The sequence below is a fragment of the Lagopus leucura genome, unplaced genomic scaffold, assembly GCF_019238085.1.
Source record: "Lagopus leucura isolate 7727_CA_CO unplaced genomic scaffold, USGS_WTPT01 Super-Scaffold_100009, whole genome shotgun sequence".
In the NCBI taxonomy this organism is placed as follows: domain Eukaryota; kingdom Metazoa; phylum Chordata; class Aves; order Galliformes; family Phasianidae; genus Lagopus; species Lagopus leucura.
In genome coordinates, this window is record NW_024962266.1 from 3,768,791 (window position 1) to 3,791,347 (window position 22,557).

The 22,557-nt window shown below is 44.8% G+C and overlaps 1 protein-coding gene across 1 annotated transcript in view; it reads left to right on the top strand.

The window, feature by feature from the left end:
• The window catches only part of LOC122180995 (ras GTPase-activating protein nGAP-like), a 153,632-nt gene that overhangs the window by 98,847 nt on the left and 32,228 nt on the right, over positions 1-22,557 (top strand). The window contains 2 exon segments of the mRNA XM_042873056.1: positions 8,578-8,684; positions 19,440-19,549. Of these exon segments, the coding sequence (XP_042728990.1) occupies positions 8,578-8,684; positions 19,440-19,549 (217 nt within the window).

Consider the following 22,557-nt stretch of genomic DNA (forward strand, 5'->3'; position numbering starts at 1 on the left):
CTCCCCTTTTTTTTTTGCCTTCATTTCTGTTCCTGCCTGAACTGAAAGCTGACACAAAGAGACAACAAGTGCAGATCCCCCCATGCCTGCCCCAGCGCTATGGGCCGTCAGGTGCGGGGCTGAGCGCGTGGGGCAGGACTGCACTCGCGTGTTGTCAGTGTAGGCAACAACTGGAGCACTGGAATCCCGAGACCACCCGCTCCTCCCCGCCCTGCCTACCCTGCTCCGTTCACTCGCTGTTGTCTGTATGGAAAAGTTTTCTGGCTGGAGAATGAGTCTCCTTTCTCCCGGCGATGTGGCCGAGTGGCTGGATAGCAGCACAGAAGATGAGAAAAGCCTTCTGTCGTTTCTCGGTACGGTAGGGTGCTGATTGTTCTTGTGTTGTTTACATTTGACTGGCAAGCCATTACTGCTTTCAGTGGCATTAATTTCTTCACTCCTTCAATTACCAGATGTTAATTCTTTGTAAAAGCTTTTAAATGATATGCAATTAATAAATTAAACCGGCTTAGAATCTGCTTAAAATAGTTGTGTGCACACCGGGCAAAGGTCAAGCTGTAACTGGGCAGTGCCATCTTAGTTCAGCACAAGGTCTTTTTTGGACTCTGAAGTGTTTCTTAACGATGGGTTTTTATCTCTCTGTGCCATCTGACCACTTTATCCCTGCCTTCGGTCCACTTTATCCATTGCTGTCAGCTTGCCTGCAACTTCGCGACGCTCAGACGGTAAATCAAAGAGGAGACTTTGCTGAAAGTTTTTCCTCCAAAGAGAAATGCCTCAATGCACTTGGAATAAAGATCTCAGCCAAGAGATCAGATGCTGCTCTACTCTAGAAATTAGATCTAGGGAGTGCAATCAAACAATTGTGTGCTCTGTTTCTGCGTTCATACACATCAATTTAACTTTATTCAAGGAGGAAATTGAAACTGCGCTTTTATTTGTAGTCCAACATAAATACCAGCAAGAAGCTGAAACTGCTTTCGCACAAAGAAGCTGATTATTGTTTTTTTTCCCTTTCAGCTGTTGGTATTTCAGGCTGTTGGCATTTGTTTATGTTCTTTCCATCTCATCTCTGCACATCATTCCATCTCTCTTCCATGTTTCGTTGTTCTCAGAATGCATTCTGCTTCTATTCTGCTTTAATAATGCTCAGATATAAAGCCTCATACGCATCCCTCTTTCCCTCTTAAAGGACAACTTAAAGTAATTTATTTGCTGTATGTTTTTATTTACTTTTGCCATGATACAGTAGTTACCATTATGTATCTTTCAGTTGAGGAGGCAGCAGCCCATCTAGGTGTACTTTTTCCCTAACTTTTGTTGTCTCCATCCAGATTGCATAGTACTGGTGTTGCTGTCCTCTTTCCAGAAAGCTGGACTTACAGTATTCCCTCTATGTCAGCAGTTTCAGAGAGGTACAGAAGGTGGGAGGACAGTAAGTGCTCCTGGAGTCTCTCCATGTTTGCTAATTACTGTGTGCTGAGGCTTCTTTGGGAATACTGTATTGAATGTGAGCTGGGACAGGAGCATGCATGGACTGGATGCCAGTGCTGTTCTTCAGGGCCTGCTGTTCCACACCAGGAGGCCCTTGAATTGTGTTCTAAGCCTCATCACAGAAATACTTATTAACATGGAGTTTGGAGAGTGTCACAAAGCTGAGCTATTCAAGGTGGCTTTTTTTTTTTATTATAAGGAGATAACAGTTCCCAAACACTGCCTTAAGTCCAGAGCCCCATTAAAGGTTCACTGACATCCCTCAGATATCTGCTGTACATGGGGATCTTCCTGTTTGTGTGTCCATGAGAATAACTCTTACTGCTGAAAGGTGAAATGCTGCCAGAGTGAGCAAGAGCTGTGGTCACTCCAAGCCTGCTTCTGTCCCACTGAGGGGAATGGGGAATAGCTGCAGAGCCTTGATGCCCCCAGGAGCCAGCCTGTGTGAGAGCATCCCAATAACCAGAGCAAAGGCTTGCTGCTTAGAGAACACCTTGATTCACAGCCCTTTCACAGAGAGAGAGAAAGGATTGCTTCTGTAAGATGTGGCTCAAGGCTGTTGCTTAATAACGAGGATAATAAATATTGAAATCATACTAATGCGTGTCTAAGTCATAAGCCTCTCAACAAATTACGCTGCGGGAACGAGTTGCCATGCATCAGCTGATCTGTGTTAATTGTCTGTGTGCAATCTCTCTGCAGCAAACACAAGGTAATTTAAATTAGCAGGGGCAGTCCAAGATCGTTAGGAGCTAACGAGGACATCAGCATCTCTAGGTCGTGCGTGGTGTGCTCCTTGTGTCTGGTTATGCCTTGGCACAGTAGTCCTGGCAATTTATACTGCTGTGCATGGAGTCAGTTGGTGAAGGAGATTTTGAGGCTGATGGAGGTTAAAGAAAAGAAAAAGGGCAGCCGTTCCAGATTTCACACAGAGGACACGTTGGACAGTAAGGGACACACATATGTTTCATTTCTGACTTGCATTCGTAGAGCTAGAGGATTTTTTCCACCACCTCAAAGTGAGCGCATCAATCTGATAACAGCTGATGATGTACTCATGAAATGCCACGTTCAGTGTCTGCAGAACATTCTCCATAAAGGGATTGTGATAGTTGAAAGCCAATTTTTTTTATCTTCCGTGATATTCTTGCCCTTTCTTCCAACTTCATCTGTGCGTTCATCTGCTCTGCTTGTTATGTCTTGTCTTTCAGACTGAACTCCTTAGGAACCAATGACTTAACATGTTGTAAGTGACTCAAATTGTCACTTGCGTTGCTTGCTATGTACCTTCTGAATTGGGCTCTAATTCAGTTTCATTTTTTCAGATCCCAAAGCAGTGCAGGTGTCTAAGCAACAGAATTACCTGCGTGCATGTTAAAAATCACCTGGATGTTTACCTGATTCATCTTACAGGACTTGTCCAATCTACTCGATCCTCAGTGATGCACAGTCTCTTCTAATGGTCTGGAAGAGGTTTTGATCATAATGGGTACCCAGTAGTTGTTTGATGGTGGAGTTCTATAGCAAGTGAGCTTCGCTGGGCTTCCTTTATATTTCGCTTTTCCAGCCTTGGTGGCTTTTGTGCAATTCAGTATGCTGTAACTGTGGCTTTGTTGTATTTTCTCAGACATATCTTCTTGTGGCTTTTTTCTTCCTTTCTAGTTATCTCAATAAATGGGGAAGAGCTATCTCTGCAAATTTCACTTTCCTCCTTTAAGTTATACCTGCTAGAATTTACATAATGTGTTTAGAGCACAAGACCTCAGGACTGAATACAGATCATACTTTGTGTTTGCTTTGAGCCTGGGTTTTTACCCAGGCGTTTAATTAATTGTTATAATGGCCTGTGAGTTGGGCCCCAGTCTGATTGTTTTCCCCAAGTGAGTAAAACAAGGTAGAAAACGTACTTCAAGATAAAACATGAATGGCTTTATTTATTTTTATATGAGGCTTGCTGTTTCGTTAGGCAGTACTCATCTGAAATATGTGCTTGGGCTGCACATATCTCCCAATGCTTGCTTGCTTTCTGCTTTTTATTGCTACCTGTAATTTTGCTGGCTCGTAGGCATTTTCACCATGGTAGAAGAAATGGTAAGTAAATACCAACTGCACCCGACGAGATCTCCTTCTCATTAGAGCTGTCATTTGAGTGCTCTGAAACAACCCTAAGGGGCCAATGAGATAAAAATAACCTCTTCTGTTTTGATGAAGTTGTGGATGCCGTGATGTTACGCTCCATTAATATGCTGCATGTGCTGCGTGTGCGCGTGCGTGGAGAGAGGTAGGTGTGTGAGGAGAGCCAACCACCAGGGCTGAACAAGCACCTGCGTTACTTCTGCCCTGTGTAGGTGCAGCTCACCATGAAAATGGCTAATAAAAATGTCACAGAGCAGAAAGGCTGCATCTCTGCTCGGCTTCTTGTTTGGCTGTGCAGCGAGCTCAACTTCCAGCGTGCTGCCTTTGTAAAGCAAGAGACCAGCTCTGTGGTTCCTGTTGTCTGTGAGACGAATATTGAATCCCAGTGGCTTGTCTCTGTAGTGAACCACTCCGCTGGTAGTTGCCTACATGAGTAACATCTTCAAAAACGTGCTCCAGCAGCCAGCCCCTAAGTGCTCCAACTCTTCCAAGCAGAGCTTGGAACCCCTTGTTTCTCCAAGTGTGTTTGTGAAAGAAATCGTGAGTCACAACAAGTCAAGTGCTGCAGGGTTTTATTGTGTGTTTGCATTGTAGCTAGTCTGTACGACTAATTGGCCTTTTGACGGAGGAGAAAATAGTGCTGGAGATGGCCTTGAAATCTTTTAAGTGTGTTCTGGTCCATGGCTATGGCTGCAGTAGGGCAGCCTGGTAAGAGGCCTCTAGGCATTATTGTATTTAAAAATGTAAAGGAAGCTGTTTTGTGCAGACAGGTTTTGAAAACAGCATGGCTGTTTTCACCCTTAAGGTGAATAAAAAGAATAATCAATTACCAGTTTCTCACAGGTAGCTATGGAAAGAGGGTGAAAATATTGGGGTGGGTGCTTCTTTGGTCTGTGTCAGCTGGGGACGTTTGAATGCCATTGCACCTGAGAGGCAATCTTTGCTTATAGCTAAGTAATTGGTGGCATTGAACTGGTTTTGTATTTTTCAGATGCTTGTAATTAAGCTAGACTCGAGAGGCGGAATGAATTGATTCTTTTTTATGAATCACATTCTCTATTCTCTCCAGTCACAGACCAAAGCGCTGTCACATCAGGATGTGCACAGATGAAAAAAGGAAGCCCCAGTCCCTGGGATCCTGCTGTATCTGCCTTTTATTCCCCTAACCAGGAGCTCACGCATCAGCAGTCTGCCCCTTCCCGGCAAAGGCAGCACAAAGATTTCAGAGAAAGATACCTGCAGAATGAACACAGGCACAGATTTTCTTGTTTGCTGGACAGTATCTTTATCTTGGGACTTGCTGCCGTGGCAGGGATGGGATGCTCTGATATTTGCCATGACAGAGACCACAACCAGCCCCTTATGTGTAATGACAGATAGGATTTGTGCTTGCCAACATGCTCACCCCTTCTTGGCATCCCTGGGTGGGTGATTGAGGTTCCTGCCAGCCCTGGCGCGTGGCAGGGTCCTGCTGTGACCCATGGCACTGTCTTTGGGGTCAGCAGGACCCCTGCAGGCTTTGTTTCCATGACCTCATTTACAAGGTCACCGACCTCATTCTTCCCACTCTAACCCCTGAGGATGTTCTTTTGTTCCTGATTGTTTTCCTTGCCCTTTTCCAATCTGTTTCTAATTCAGAAAGATAGAGATGGAGTAGCAAGCACCATCCCGCAAAGCAGGGAGGTTTATTTCAGCTTTCTTTCTGCCAACCTGAGAAAAAGCTCTTTACAGTAGAATACAGATTCCCAAAGCATTGTAGGTTTGGGTTTCAAGTGACCAGAGCACGGAGTGGTGGGAAATTCAGGTGGAGCCAAAGAGCCACGTCCTGGCTGGAGGTCAGGGAGGCAAAGCGCAGCTGAGCAAAGCAAGCTGGAGCGTGGCATGGGAGGAGCAGTGCAGTGCAAATGGGTGCAGAGAGCAGTACCTGCCTGTGTCCCCAAGCACTGCCCTGCAGCCATCCCGGCCTGACTCCTGGGACTAGTGCAGCACCAAGATATTTATTTGCATGAATGTTTATTTGCATAAATAATACTTCAGATCACCAATAAGCTAGGTGATAAATGAAAAGTGTCCCGTAGGGATGTCTGCAATTCATTGGTTCGATGGAGTTTTCTATTTGAGGGTGAAAAGGGGAAAAGCTGTCTGCTTCTTTTTTCTCCCCCAGAGATTGAGAGTGGATGAGGAGAGTTTCAGACTGTTTATCCATAGAAACGGTGTGATTTAGCTGTGGTCCTGGTCCCTGAGAGCGAGCAACGCAGAGAGCAATTGTGATTTCATACTGAGCCTAGGAGAGGTGCATTGATTTTTACAGCAGGTGAGGATTATGCAAGAGCAGCCTCCAGCGCGCTGCCTGTGCAGTCAGGGAGGGAACCATCTCATTTTTTGCCTGCTAGTGACAGTATAGATTTGTATTTACTTTTTACACAGCTCAGCAAAAATACTGCTCTACGGGCATCACAGCAGATTGCCGTTGGTTGGTGATTTTGAGTTAACCTGTCTTGACAATTCTGCTGTATCTGGATCCTGTTTTGTCCCAGGGACTGAGCACGTTGTCAGTTTGCTCTTGCTTTTTGGAGGAGAAGGGAAGGTAGTTGCATTTTTAGGTTGTTACAGGCACCTTGTGAGCATCTCCCTTTCCCACTCTTAGAGCGGCAGAAACTCATTGTGTTGATGGAGCCTTGTTTCATTGGCTGAGAACCTGCATTGCTTCAGGATGTGCGTGGAGGGAGGAGGGAGGTGAGGAGAGCCAGCAGGTCCCTGCTGTCACTTCTCAGCTCCTTCTGCTTTGAACACCGACTTTTTGCTGAGCTCCCCCCACCCTGAGCGACCACCTCTTGTTGAAAACAGGGGAGCTCGGGCTCCGGCTTTCATTTATGACTCAGCAAAGCTAACAGGCTGTGTTAAATTACCGAAGCGGCTTTGATGTGATTTCCTGTGGGTGAGGAGTGGAGCAAGCCAAGCCTATTACGTTTCTCATTACTAGTTGATCTAAAAGGAAAGGTGCTCGCCTTGCTCCCCAGCTCCAACTGCATACATCACTCTTGTTTGCTTTCATTACATTTACAATGGGAGCAGCAGAAGCAGTCGTTAAATCCTACATAACGCAGCTCCCTTTGGGAGCACAGCACTTACAGGAGAAGGTGTGCTTAGGGAAAGGGGGGTGGCAAGGAGGAGCACATCTGGGATAAATCCAGCAGCCTTCCTTGGGCCCGGGCTGCTGCTGCTGCTCGCCAGCATTGACTCCGCTCCAGACATTCTGTTCCCTACGGTGCCCAAGGGGAATCAGCCACCCTCCAGCAGCGGGATGGGCAATGCTCAAAGCTCAGCACCAAGGGAGAAATCGCCCTGACACTGCTGTGTTGAGTGGGATGCAGCAGAGTTCCTGCCCCATCCCTGCAGCCAGCAGCTCGGATCTGCTCTGCCCGTTCTCCGGGGGCAGCTGTGCCATGCTCAGCCGTGTGCTCAGCAGCTCAGTCCCTGCTGGTGGTTCTGAGCTGAGTGCCAGAGGTCTTGTTGGTTTAGAGAGAAATATCTCAGGGTGAGCCACTGCTACTGCAGGGTCCGGCTGTCGCCTCTTAGAATGCTCCATTTTGTTGGTCTCCGAGCATCCAAGGGAGACGCGTGTCATAATGCTGCTAACAGTCGGCTGTTCGGAAGCATCACGAGCAGTTGTGTCGCCGAAGGAGGCTTCTCTCTTCTTTTCTTCACAGATTTTGCCACTCAGCTCCCGTGGCACCGGCTGGCTGCCCGTCTCCGCACAGCTTCCTTGCTGCTCTCAATCGGGAGACGCAGGGAAATTTTCTGTAACGGAGGGAAGCCGGCAGTTGGGCGTCTGTTAATAGCCTGAAAGTAACTAATGAGGATGTGCAGTCGGAGCGATTGATTGAATAGCTGCAGTCCTTGTGCTCCCTTTTCACTCGCTCTCTCCCTGCTTGCCGTGGCAGGGAGGGGGAGCGGAGCCCCGGCATTCTGCTGGGTGGAAGTAGCACGGATCCCCAGGGCCGGGCAGCCAGAAATGGAAGTTTAAACCGTCTCTCTCTCCTGGAAGGAAAACAGCAGGAGAAAGAACACCGCTGTCTGGAGTCACGCTTTATTCCTCTTCGCTAAGACTCGGCATTTAACAATGGACTTTCTGCTAGGAAGTAATTTTCTCCCTCCCCTCGCTAGGATGGTTTGTGGAGCTGTGTTCCTTTAAGTCTGGTGATCGAGCCGGAGATGGGCAGCACTTGTGACAAAGGTATCTGTGTGTGTCTGTGTGAATCTCGCTATATAGAACCCACAGACGTATGGTGCGTGTGCCTTTGTGTGTGACATTTTGTCAGTAGTGTGTATACTTTGTGAGTCAATAACAAGCCAACAAGCGTATTTTTATAATGAATACTTGTGCTCATCAGACCAGCCTGCGTGGATTTAGGATGCTGAAGTCGTATCTTAGTAAGGTCATATTGCCAGAATGAGAAGTTGACCTATTTCTTTATATCTGCAGAGATATATGCTGTATTGCCCGGGCAGCTATGCGTCTTCTGGTGGTTGTGTGGCCCTGGCAAGTTGTGTGATCACAGGAGCCCAAACTTTGACCTTTGTCAAAGCTGTGACTAACACTGAATTTTCTGGTGTCTCGATTTCAGTTATCAGTTAATGACTGCATCGCTTATATAAAAAAGAGGAATTTTGTCTTTTCTGGTTAGCATTTCAGAAACAGCGATATATGTGTGGGTATTGATCTTCACCAGCGTTTTTATTGCCTCTTGCCTCCAATCAAGTCAGATTCACAACCTTGAATCTGTCAGTGGAAATGCCATTGTAATTTAGGGGGTAAATAAGACATAAAAACCAGGTGAGTGTAATTCAGCAGCCCAGTGTGCACTTGAAACTTTGCTGAGGCACAAAACCTGACTGATCCCCACCCCCTGCACCCATTCACCACCTTTTTCTGTTCTTCCTTAGAGGTCCCAGCAGAGAGATCTCCTCGCAGACGGAGCATCTCCGGGACCAGCACATCTGAGAAAACCAACTCCATGGATGCTGCAAATACCTCTCCTTTCAAAGTATCGGTAAGTGTGCCCTTCCTGCAAAGGGGGAATCGTGCTCACGAATAGAAGGAGATTCAAATATCAACAGCGTAGAACTAGGATCTGAAAAATGAGTAATTAGTTGTTATTTTCAGTAGAGCAAGAAGTGTTGGCGAATCTTGTGAAGTACTGTGCGCTGTCAGTGAGATTTCTGGTAGACCTATAGCTTCTTTTTGTTGCATTGATCGAACATTGGAAATACAGAACACCAATCTCAGCGTGGGCAGCAGGCTATGTAAATACCTGTGTAGCTGCTGCCAGGAATTGTGCTGCATATTTGACTAGGCAAAAAGTTCCTTTGGGTAGGTAATGGTGTGTTGTTTTACCCTCAAATCAATGAGCTACGTAGAAAACCAAAGCGGCTTTATAGTTGACTTGGGAGCAGGTGAAATCTCTGCAGGTGTCTTAATTGCTCTTTATCTCTTCAGCTTTTGTTACAAGTTCAGTTGGCTGAGAGTCTGCATGAAACGTTTTCAGCTGGTGTGGATGTTCTTGCCAGTGTCAGCCTGTGGTCAGTTTAGCCAACAGCACAAAAGCTTTTTTATTATCAGACCGAGGGCAAATGCCTCAAGTTAAAATGAGAGGCTCAGTAAGCTTTAACAATAGGTTCTCATGATTTAAACATCTAACTTGAATATTATCCACATTTTTATTCTTTCTTTTTCTTTTCTTCTTTTGGCAAGAAATCTGTTTCTTTTAAAACCTGTGGCAATAAGTTACCTAGAGAACTTTATTTTTTCTTATATTCTCTATAGACATGGATACCATTTCTGTGCCTCAGTGTATGCATTCTTGTCTTGTTTTAGATAACACTCGTCCACATTAAGCTCATTTCTTAGACTGCCTTATATATAAATGTTGAGTTTTGATTAACTTGTATGTTGTATCATCTTTAAAAATGAAAATGGGAATTAAGAAATCAGCTATGAATTTGATGAGGGCTGTTTAAATTATGAAAAGGGTTAAATCTGATCAGAGCGTATAGAATATATGTCAGGATTTATTGGAATTAAGAAAGGTTATAGAGCAAAGGGCTGTTTCACAGCTCTTCCTGACTTCTGTGAATGGGTTGTGAATGTGCTGGATATCCACGTTGGTTCCTTTTTAGAGCCATTGAATAATATTGATTGGAAAGGACTTCTGGAACCCTCAGATCCAACCCCCTCCCCACAGCTAGACTAACTGACATCAGGTTGCTGAGGATGTTTTCCACGCTGGTTTGGAAAGCCACCAAGGATGTAGGTTGGATGCCTTGCTGGGCAGCCTGCTCCAATGTTTGGTTTCTTATTGTGAGGGATATTTCTTTTGTAGAGGCTTTCTTGTTGGATTGTAATTGGAATTTCCAATATCTGTTGAAAGACTAAGCATTACATTTTAATCTAGCAAGAAAAATAACTGAATTAACAGATGAAACAGAACATATTGCTTAGCCTAGAGGAAAGAAGATCAGGGAGGGATAGGGGGGAATCTTCACAATGTGTACAGGTACCTGATGGCAGGGGGTAAAGGAAATGGACCCAGGCTCTTCAGAGAACGGGTTAAGAGTACAATGTGAAATATAAGGAGTTCCACTTAATTGTAAGAAAAATCTTTTTTTTACTGTGAGGGTGATCAGACACTGTAACAGGTTGTCCAGTGAGGTTCTGAAGTCTCCTTCCTTGAAGGTGTATTCAGAACCTAACTGAACACACAGTGCTTTTGCTCGAGTTGAGCTCTGAGGTGGGGGGTTGGACTAGACAGACTGCAGAGGTGCCTTCCCACTTCAGCTGTTCTGACATGCTAAGAAATATCCATCTCTTCAGTGATCTGTTCTCTGGGTAGTGCTTCTCGAGGCAGAAAGGGCCTTGATGTAGTTACATGTGAAGCTATCACAACAGCAGTCTGTTATGTCAGGTTCTGAGAATTTTATTCTGAACCCATGGTCCATACAGCCCAGGAGGTCTTCTGAACTTGGCTGTTCCCTTCCTTGTTCATAAGAAATTCTGTCTTCTTTGTCTTCATGTATAAGTCATTGCCTTGGCCTGTAGGTGTACCCACATGCTATTGGTTGGACTCTTCACCTAACTGCAAGCTGTGTTACAGGAGTGTTTGGTTGCTATCTATGTTGTTGCTCTCACTTTTTTTCTTTGTTCCCATTTTTTGCTTTTTTTTTTTTTTAATATTAATTCTATATTGAAGTAATGTTTTTTAGTTCCCACTTCCTTTCAAAATAAGAACTTTGTGGAATGTTCCTCATTTCCCCATCAGTTTATTGTGCTATCTAGGACTCTGGCAAAGGGGTGAGGTAGTGGCACATGGCTGCATTTCTTGGGCACGAACCAGGAGACATCTAGAAGCTATTTGTGCCACGTGTAGCTGCTATGTCTGTCTGGCCACCTGTATACCCAGAAGCATAATGCACCCTCCTGTCTTTCTCACAGGGACAGAGCTTCTGACTTTGTAGGTTTTGTTCTGAATAGTCCATTTACGTGTTGTTACTCTTTGGCAGGTTGTGGTGCAGGTGGGGGCTGAGATCACCCACTTTTAAAACACGCCAACTCCGGATCTGCTTAAAAGAGCAAGCTGCAATTAGAAGTCAGGTTGCTTAAGAATACAGATGAGCTCAAATCAGAACTACAGACATAATATACCCATTAACCCTGTGGAGTGCTGCCGATCTGTTGAGTGGATGACAGGACAGGGGAGGAGGACTCGTGTTTCTTTGGTTGCTGCCTTCCGAACTCCCCAGCTCTCAGAAGCAGGGAGGGCATTTGAACGCCTTGTGGGAGTCTCAGATCAGTGGTCTGGGAAGAGCTTCGAGTGAAGGATGGAAGTGGGACCTGTAATGGCTTTAAAGGGGTTTGTGCAAGGTGTCATCTGTGTTTGGCAGGGGTTTGTCATATGCGGAAAGGAAATGAATAACACCAGAAGCTGCGGTTTTGTTTGTCCAATTGCTGACACCTGGTCCATGGGTTGGAGGGCTGCAAGCAGCTGCAGGGAAGTGCTTTTCGATTCTGTCTGTGGACCTGACTCTGTGCCATACCTCTTCTTCTCCCTGCTTCAACTTCCTCATGGAAAGTAGCTTAAGGCAGGGGACAGCTTAACCTTCATCCATACTGATGAAGAATTATGCTGAGACTTCCATAATAAGTTGCTTTTACAGCTTTTTAAGTTTGCATATCAGTAAAGCTATTTAAAAACTGTCTTCTCAGTCGGGCAGTGGCTTCCAGCGTGCTCTGTGCCATTTTTTCCCTTCAAACACCAGGCTGCGATACTCCCTCAGAACGAGGCATCTGTTTTTTTAATACTGCTAATTGGCATTTGTTTGGCATCTGGAATTTGGATTCATAACAGCATAATGGCCTTTAAGCGAACGTTTCCTTGACGAGACATTTTTTGTAATGTCTTCAGTGGCAGTGGTCAATGAAGGATTTATTTCAAGGAGCTGACGTGTAAAGCTCAGGAAATTTGCCTTCCAACCTCATGCACTGGAGGAAAAGAGATATATTTACACTTGGTATCCTCACTTCAGGACCAACCACTCGTGGATCAACATAAGAATGGGCTTCTTCTGGTTCCGTTCCACTTAGGGATGCACAGTGGGCCCTGCTGATAGGATGCAAGACATGCAGAGATGGGAGCTCCCATTGCTTGTCCTTTTTCTTTCTTCCCTACTTCCCCAAACATCATCCCCTGCAGTGACATCAGTCTCTATCTGGGTTCACTTGTGCTAAGTGCCACATGACAGTTTCCACTGTGTCTGTGCGGTGTACTGGTAGAGGAGGGAATGCCATGAAAGGCAGGAAAATGGAGAGGGGAAGTGTGTACACGTGCTCTCTCACGTTCAGACAGCTGTGTGCTGTTTATAGAGTTTCATACATAGGAAAAACTCATATTTTTAATAATGGATATTACTAGATTGAGCAAATAGGAAGACAGACGGATCTGGCTCAAAGTAGGCACCGTGACGCATAGGTGGGCGAGAAACCAGCTTTTCCCTTCCCACGCACGCTATGTCCTGGCAGTGTCTCAGTCTCAGAGCATCCCGTTCCCTACTGCTGCACTGCCGGGCTGTGTTCTCACATTGCTCTGCCACTGTGCTGGAGCTAGGGATGGTTTCAGACCTCCTGGCATGGCAGGGTGGAGGGCTGTCAGTGAACCACTCTTCAGGCTCTTGGCACACTCTCCAGTTTGGCTCTTTTGGATAGGGTTGTTAGTGAATTGTTACTGCAAACGATATTTATGGTTATTAGTAAAAAAAAAGAAAGAGGCAAAAAATCACCATCTTTGAAGTAAATAAAATGATTTTTATAGGAATCCTACGTCAGTATGATGGGAAGACTGGTCCTTACTGCTTGCCTTCCTTGGTTTGCTTTCGGTCGAGAATATAATTGGATCTATAGGAATACAGCCTCTTTGCTCTTTAAGAGTACTGCTAAATGGAACAGAAGACAATGCAGCCAGCCTAAGTGAAGGTCAAAGCCTGATGAGATCTCGCGGCTGCCCAGCCTCATCTTTTATGCAGTCAGCAAGATTGTTGCTTCTCCCAAGCGCTGCTCCGCTGCCGTCATGCTGCCAGGTTAAGACGAGCGATCTTCCCCGGCCGTGTGACTTGATGGCCTACAAGTGCATATTTTTAATTCTGCGACAGCTCCAATGCAGAGATGGGGCTGTTGATTTACATTAATGTGAGGCATCGCCGCATCCTTCATGAAAAAGCCGCTCAGAGCTGTCCTCCCTGTTGTAAGATTAACATTTCTCCTTCCTCCGCTCGCTCTGTCTTTCCTCACAATAACACGTTTGTTTAAAGCTGCTTTAATCTTCTGCCTGATATGATGCTTCAGGTTTGTTGGCCGTTATTCCACAGGTCTGTGTCTTCAGGGGAAAAAATGGAAGTTTGGCTTTCTTGCCAGGTTCTCATCTGTGCCTTTATTCTGGGATAAAGGCCTTTCAGAGGCTCTGCAACCTTCACAACAGGTTTCTGCCCGAGTGGATTTGTTCATATCATCAGATTGTTCAGGGCTGAGTCTTAACAGTGGCAGATCCAGTCTGGGGCACTGTCTGGTGGACCTCAGCGCAGGAACATGGGCTGTAAACTGAACTTCATCCAATTCCCCTGCAATTAGTGTAGGGGCACTATGAAAGTGGTACCGTTCACACCTGCTAACATCCCAGTCTGTCCTTGGTTTAACTCTGCTTGAATGTGTACCAACTCATTCGTTCTATTCTTTACCTCTAAATCATGGCTTAGCCAAGTTACACACACTTTAACGAATGCATTCTCTACAAATCAGTCTTTCTGGACCTTTCATTGCTTTTCTTGCTGTTTTTCCATTTTAAATTCCCTCCAGTTGACTCACGTAGTTCTTCAGCTGAAGTTCACAGGGATGTGCGTTATCAGCTTCTAATTGCTCACAACCCTTTGTGTTATTTCTGTGTCCTTGCTGGCCCTTGCTTCACCTCCTAATTTAATACAACTCAGCATAATTAATGCGCTGTTTAACTTTTCTTCCAGATCATTAACAAAGATGTTAAACAGAAGCAATGTGCTGCTATCCCCACCACATCCCATCGGAGTGTTCCTTCCACCTTGATACCTTATCGTTTGTCATAATTACTCTTTGTAGATATTCCTGCAGCCAGCTCGCAGGTTTGTGTTACTGGCTTTGACCAAGCTCACTTCCATTAATTTTCCTAATTGCTACGGCTGCTGTGTTATCTAAAGGTTTTCTGGATTGCTGGGCTGCTTACAGGCAGGATGCCAAGCGGGAAGAGCCCAGCTCACAGGAATTATTGCCTCCTTCCTGCATAAGGACCACAAAATGCTGCAGCCCCTTGCTTCCTGCTGGGGCAGGCTGGGGTATTCCTTCCTTCCCTGGATATTGGTTTCTAGGGGTGATCTTCTCCCATGCTGGTGTTGTGTGTCTGAAGGCTGCGCCATGTGGGATGCCTGCCTGGATTGCAGGCTGCCGCAGCTCTGCCCAACTATGTGGCAGCTCTTGTTTCTTCATGAATTTTTCAGCGTGATGCCCAGCGCTTGGAAATGTGATTCCTTCAGTACTTTTGACTGCATATCATGCAGACCACATGGAATCTTCTGATGCACATCATTAAAAGATACGTTATCGAGGTATCCCTGTTGATGTGCTGTTTCCATTTCTTTGCTCTTCTCTCAACTGTCTCATCCTGTTCTGCATCCCTACTGTGGCAGGAGGCAGTTTTTCATTGGAGAGCTGGAAGTGTTATCTGGCCAAATCTGCAGTGCTGTCCCATCAGGGGAAAAATATCTTCCTGATCCTTGCTGTTGATCAGCTTGTGTCCTGGAGCATGATAATTGCTCACTCCTGTTATTTTTAAACCTGACTAATGCAGCTACATATGTTGTTCTTCCTTATATAAACACGTAATCCTTTTTTAATCTTGCTCAAAAATTTGTCTCTATAATATCTTGTGGAAGAGAATTCTGCCAGCTGATTTATGGATAGCATTAGGAAAGGTCTCCTGACAGGCACCAACCAACATTTGCTGCCTCTCGTATGGAGATGCCCCTCGGTTTTGTTATGTAACGGACTGCACAAGGGACTTACTTAATTTCCATTCTATTTGTTTTATACATCTCTAATCCCTTCTTGCTTTTATTTCAAAAATGAATAATCGGTCTTTAAAATATATCTTTGGTAAATCCTCCTCTTGTCTGCCTGCAATCAGTTTTCACTTCTGGAGTTCAGTTTTGTTCCGGTTTTGCTGCGGAGATGAGAAGATCAGAGAAGAACGGTGCATTAGAGTGAAAGCAGTGGCAGATTTACGTAATACCACTTTATTCTTATTGTGCTTTGTTTATCCTTCATACATCCCCGCACAATTTTCATCGTCCTCTGCAGGAAGCACCTCTTCAGAGCATGCTTTCAGCTGGTGGATGGATTTTGGAGCGTCCCAAGCCACCACCTTGCCCTTTATATTACCACACAGGTGGACATGCAGTGGGTTCCATCTGCTTTCCTACCTCAGGAGTAGCCCAGAGCTTTTTCAGAGGTGCTGATAAATGGGTTCCTAAGCAAGCTTGTGCCTCTTTGTTACACGTTTCTTTGTTCTGCAGGAGGTAGGAAGTAAGCTTCATCAGCATCACATTTGCTCCTAATCCTTGGAGCACCTTGCTAGTTGTGTGTGCCCATTTTATGATCTGGCACTCTTCCCCCACCTGTCAGAGCCTTGCAGCATCCCTGGCACCTGAGAGAATTTTCACTTGGCTCTATTTTTTTTTTCTTGCTTGCTGCTTGTGAGCAACTTTAAGAAATGAGATGCTTCATAACAAGCAGCAGTTGGGAGGCAGTTCTGCTGCCGTCCGGAGCCATCAGAGTGTTATCTTTGTAACTCATCCAAACCTTCCCCTCTGAGAGGACAAGTCTTGCTGCTCTGGAAATGAAGTTGCCCACCTGCTGTTATTAATAATGCATTAGTGCTCCTCATCGGGAATGATAAATGTTCAAGACACATCGCAAGCTTCCAAAAGACAATGTGTTTGCCTCCAGAACTGCACAGCGTAGGTAGTGGTGCTCGCAGCACGGTGTGTAGGGCAATCCTTAGCATCACCCATTTCACTCTGGCACCCGTGCTTTTGAAAGTTCTGCTAATATAACGTTGCATTTTATCGATTGATAATTCCTATTATAGTTATCTTTATTTTCTGTTGGTTCCTGGGTGAATTAACCTTTGACTTCTGTAACGATGAAGAGATCCATTATTTATTATGCGTGGTCTGCTCTCTCTGAATTGGAGAACCAGTGCTTTTCTTCGGTGTCCCTTTTCCATCCCTCTTCCCCCAAACCCACAGCTCTGGGAGGGATTTGTTCTGAGCTTTGTCCTGTTAGATGACAACCATCACATCTCTTTCTTCAGACATCTTTGCGTTGAGGTTTAAGAACCAAGCAGCACTATTTGGTGTTGAAATAAGCATTTAAGACAAATATCTAGTCAGTAGGATAGGAAGTAAGGTGTTACTGCATTGTGTTTTAACAGTATGAGCTGTATGAATGTTGGCAGAAAGAAAAGAAAAATAAACTTAAGTTAGACTGTGCTTGTTACGGATTTGTTTTTCATCTCTGCATACCTTTCATAGCTGTAGTCAGCATTTAAAAGGATTTCCTTGGGCAAATGGAAGCCAAAAAGCTCTGCTCAGATCTGGCATGTGAATTATTCATGCTGCTCCCAGGTTGACCATCTGTAAGCACTGCCAGCAAGGTGCAGAGAACAGGTATTCCAAGTGATGAGGCTCTCCACTAGGAGAGTCCACTCTTTGTTTGATGAGTTTTTATTATTAAGTATGTTCTTACCCTTTTTTTTTTTTTCAGTGCTCTGGATAGCCTTATTCAACCAGAGATAAGGAATAATCTCCTAAGGAATAGATGATGTTCAATTAAGCCCAGAACATGTTTCACTAATGTAAAAGCAATGCCAATTTAAAGTTGTGCGTGCACACAGAAATGAATCTTCACGGTCCCTCTCTGGGCGGGATTTGGAGTGATTCAATACCAATGCTTTTTCACCCCCGCTGAATGGGGTCAGCTTTGTCTTATTTGTCCTTAAGGGGAGAAAAACATTTTATTTCGTGTTTGCAATCCGAGTAGCCTAAGATGTACTGGAATGAAGCCAGAGTCCACCAGATCTGAATCCCTGTAGCTGGATTTGTTACCTTTTGTGCTGAGAGGTCAGAATATATGAAAGTGCCTTTGAAAGTGCTTTACATCTTCTACTTGAATTCCAGCAATGGCCCCAAGAGAAGCACAAGAGCATCTATTGATTACAGGGTTTTTTCAAAGGCACTTTTCAATTCCAGGACCAAGAAAAGTGCAGGAACATGGGTAGGGTTTGAGTAGCATACTTAGCCAATAACACTTTCTCTTTTCTGACAGTGCCTTCTCTCCCAGCAGGCTAGGTTGGTTTTTGTTGTGGGAATTTTTATTTTAGGGTTTTTTTTTGAGTGGTTTGGTCTTGTTTTTTTTTCTTGTAGGGGTATCTTGGTATCTTTTCTTTTACACTTTATTTTCTGTTTCAGTAGAAATAGCAGCTTTCATCCTTCAGGAGCCTGCTGGCTGGCAAGCCTCAGCAACTGAAGGGCAGCCTTAGATGTAGCAGTATGTCTAGATGCAAAAAACACATTCCTCCTTCCCTTGTCCCATGTGGCATCATCCCATAGGCCACGTGGCATCCATATTCCTCTGAGCTGCCTGTGGGCTGTGGTGTGAGGGAGCAGGTTGTTCCCTACACAATATTTAGGAGAGGACGATCTGTGTGTGCTTGGTATCCAGCCAGCTTTAAGTATGGATAAGATTGTAGTAATATATCGCCCTCCAAATCCAATGAAGCAGTGTTAAGGAGTGCAAGGAGATGGAGAACTCGTGCAACTTGTACATCAGCCTCTATGGAGGGCACAGCTGTATGGTTTGGGGAAGGATTTGATTATAGGTGTGGAAGAAGGGAAAACTGTAAAAGGACCATGTGTAACAGAATGAGGAAAGGCAGTGAGGGTTGAGGAAGGATGCGCGTGTTTAAAACAAAAAGGATTTATGTACATATTTATTTATTTACTTACTGAAAGAAGTACTGAAAGCTTGGGGAGATCATGGCAAAAACAATTGGGAAATTGATTTGGAGCTGCTTGTAGATGAACCTGGACAAATGCTGGCTTTGCCATTTGGAACAACTTCGTCCTCCAGCAGCTCTGATGAGAACAGGGTGTGAGCCCTCTCTTTTGTATACCATCAATAAACCTCATTTTCTTCCTGAAGAGGTGAAAGTGATACAAGATTTTTCAGACTAAAAGATTGCAGATAATGTTTTCTTGTGTTGTGTTGGCCCAATTTGTACTAGTCTGTAAAATGAACAAGTTGGATGCTTCCATCTGGTCGAGTCACCTGCAGCCAATAAAACACTCTTGCTTTGTCGGTGTTTTCTGAGTAGGGAGGAACAGAAGACCTTGTCTGTCTCCAGTTTGCTGAGCTCTGTATTACAGCAGGCAGCTGTGGGCAACATCTGTCACCCGCCCCAAATGCAGCTGAAGGGTTTGCCTTACAAATTGTGTTCAAAAGTGGCTGTACTCGATTTGTAGCTCAGAGAAACATCGAGGATGGGATGAAGGGCTAGCCCCAGCTGGCTATTGCTGTCACTAGACCTTTACAAGGCTGGAGATCTGCTAGGTCAATCCACCCAAAGAAAATTCATTTTGAGCAAATTCTATCAACTGGCCTTATAAGGTTCTTAACAAACATGGTTTCACTTGCATGCATTTGGTGTATCTCCTGACAGCAGCACTCTGTGCAGCTGTTCTGTGAAGGAGCAGGATGGATTCAGCCAGAAAAATGCTGCTTAATCCTATGGACTTTAATATTTGCTTTGATCGTGCCAAAGAATGTATATGCATGCATGCATGCTTGCAGCCCCTGGAAATATTTTGATAGGGTATGTCTTTGCATGTTGCATAAAGTAATTCAGGGAGATACAGGAGCCTTTTGATCTTTTGTATAGTAGTTGTAATTCACTGAAACGCACCTGCAGCATGAGAAGTGCTAATTATTGCAATTTGAAGCTGTCACATACTGGAACTGTCGTTAACAACGTAGTCCTGCCTTTCTTCCTGCCCAGAGGAATCCCAATACAGCACGTTCCCCACAATCAGCAGGAATCGCTGCCGAGTTCGGACTCGGTGACGGTGCACTGATTGATTTATGACTGGCATCTCACTTGTATGACTTCTCATTTCAGGGCTTCTTCAGTAAACGTCTGAAAGGGTCCATCAAGAGGACAAAGAGTCAGTCAAAGCTGGACAGGAACACAAGTTTCCGCCTCCCATCACTCCGCAATGCTGATGACAGGTAAGGGTCAGTGCATCTCCCGAAGCAACCCTGCCTTATTCAGAGGCACTTTGTGAAATCTACGTGCAGCGTGCATTTCAACTTGTAAAGGGAGAGAAAGGAAGGGTTGCGGTTTTTTTGTTAAGCTGGCAGATGGATGGTTTTGGAGCTGAATGGTATGTTAGAGGTTGTTTTTCTAATTTACTATACATTGTATCTATGGTCCTATGATGCATCATTGACGTAGGGCTGAAAACCTTTACTGCAGTTAACAGCTGACAAAAAAAAAGTTCAGTTTAAGCATCTAGACTCCAATACTTCACCTGCATCTGTCCCAAATAAAGTGCAGACTTGAAATTTCATGATACAGTACCATCGGATTGATTGGCTCTTACAGAACCTTGCCTCAGTGCATGCAGCTGATCTGCAGATCAGTGCAGTGGCCAACGTGAGGATTGTCCTGGTGCAAGCAGATCAGTTCAGCTAGCACAGGCAGAGCCCAGGGATGTGCAGTGCAGTTCAGGTACATTAAAAGTCCTTGCTAATGTCAGGAGGTGCTATAGCTGCTGCAGTGCGGAGTCCTGCAAGGAACAGATGGTCTGTTATGCAGAAAACTGGAAAACTCGGTAACTCCTGTCCATCTTGCTACATTCTGCTTGTTTTGCTTCTGTTTGCTGGTTCAGGCTTGAGTGAATTGTATGTGAGGCAAGCAAATGCTCATCTTACACGTTTTTTTCCTAACTACTTATGAAGTGTCCTGATTGTCTTCATCAAATGTTCCTGTGTGTAATATTCCACAGCAGCCCAGCAGGAGAACTAGAATGAGTGCAAAATAAGTTGCCCTGCACTTAGGGCTGTGACAGGCTTCTCCGATTTTACACCGTTTAGTGCATTTTCCCTTCTTCTGTAGCTGAGCTGAATTCATTAGTTGCATCTGTCATGCTGTGCTACTTCAATCAATGGCCCTATCTTCCCCAGCTGAAAGGCAGCACCATAAAATCATGGAGATAGCAAGGCTTTGGGTGTTAGGGGTCTTGTTAACTCCATGAGTTACACAACAGGCTGTTGTTGCTTCTCTGTCATGGCGACGTCCACCTCTTCTGTTTGAAGTCCGGTTTGTGGTGGGCGGTTTTTTGGTTTGTTGTATAACTGCCTATTTTCAGGGAGTTGCAACTTTGCTATAAAAAGCAACTTAGTGAACAAAAGCACATGAAATAATGCCACCCAGTGATAAAGTACCTGTTATTTTTCTGTTGTTGGCTTGATGTTTTGTAATGCAGAAATGTTTTTGCCATAAATAACGCATTTATCTTTCCCTCGCTTGGTTCTCACACTAAACATGGACTGATGATGCATTCTGTTGTACTGTAAGGGAAATGCTATCACTTTGGGTAAGCCAATAAATTTAGCTATAATTAATACCTACAACTTTAAGAAATAAACATAACAAACCTTCTCTTTCAAACCAGTTCGCTCATTCCTCCTTGCTGTTGTGGACATGAGTTGTGTCACCTAGACCCCAACAACACGTGGATTTTCTCTGGCTGTTTCAATAGAATAACATCACAGAATCACAGGTTGGAAGGGACCTCTGGAGGTCATGCCCTGCATGGTGATGGCGTTAGGCATAGTCAGTCCTCTCAAGTCTCTAGGTATGGATTTAACAAGGAGGAGCCAAGAGAACTGAGAAGTTCAAGTGGTAGAGTCCATGCACAATTTTGGGTGACAGAAAATTGGAATTGGAAAACCTCAGGATGTAGGAGAGGGACAAGCTAGGGGTTGCATTTTCCATCCTGCCGTGGTTCTGTCTGGCCTCTTACATTGAGCAGCATCCCAGTGCTGGAGATGGAAGTCCATCTGTGTTCTGGATGTTCAGTGCCTTGATACCATTACTTGCTACTAATGGAAGTAAGCATTTTTGATAATGAGTCCACACAGTCCTCCTCCTTTCAGAAGTACATGGGCTGAAGTGAAGGGAGTGCAGAGCTTGGAGGCAAAGGGGGTCATCAGAGAATTGCCAAGCTACGTAGAAAGCAAGCTGAGATGAAGTTTATTTGGAGATGAGCTTTGCACAGATGATGGTGGCTGTTCCACAGCATGTTTGTATTTGTGATGCAGGTGAGGTTCGTGAACTGCTGATAAGTTGTTCTTGGAAAATGCCACAGCACCACTCAACCTTGTGGCTTCCTGTGGTTGAAAAGATTGAGAGCCTTATGGAGTTCTCTTTGCATTTGTGGTCTAATCAGTGCACAAATGGAACATAGCAACTTTGGAAGAACGTGGCTGGAGCTTTTCTAATGTTATTTCTGATTTTGCAAATAAAATCTTCACAAATAAAGGAAAATCGTTTCCAAGTGAAACTTGGCAACGGTTTCTCCATTCCCTCATATACCTTTCACTGTGTTAGCTACAGGTGCCTGAAAAATGCAATTGGTGAACAGACCAGCAGGAAAAACGATTCAAAAAACCCCCTAAGATGAGGAACAGATTAGTATACTGGGAAGAGATGAGCTGGAGGGAAGAAGGAAGCTAAAAAAGATTGATTGACCTTTAGAATTATGCTCTTATTCGGGATCTTTTCAGAGGAACAAGTCAGCTACACCTGTGTGCCCATGAAAGAAGGTAGCACACAGCAGCTGGCTCTGAACCCACAAGAGGGAATTGCCGTTTTCCCACCTCCTGCTCTGCTTGCTTTCTGTATGAGGCTTGATCTGTTGCTCTGCAAATGTCCCATAGCTGCCCCAGTGAGTCAGCCCTTTCCCACTTGGAGCCGGCAGTGCTGGGTGATGTCATGGTGCCGTGCTGGCTTTCAGGGCCAGATGGACTGATAGCATCTACCTTTTCTTGCTGTGACAAATACAGGCTTCAAAGAAATTATTATGTAGCTTTATAAATTAAAACGCTGAAAGGTTGGAAGGGAGTAGAGGCTGCTGGCACGTTGTTTTTCTCATTCTTTTGAGGTGTTTGAGTCCTGCTAAGAAGCAGGAGATGCTTAGAGATGAGTACCTGCAGGAAGCTGAAATAAGGAA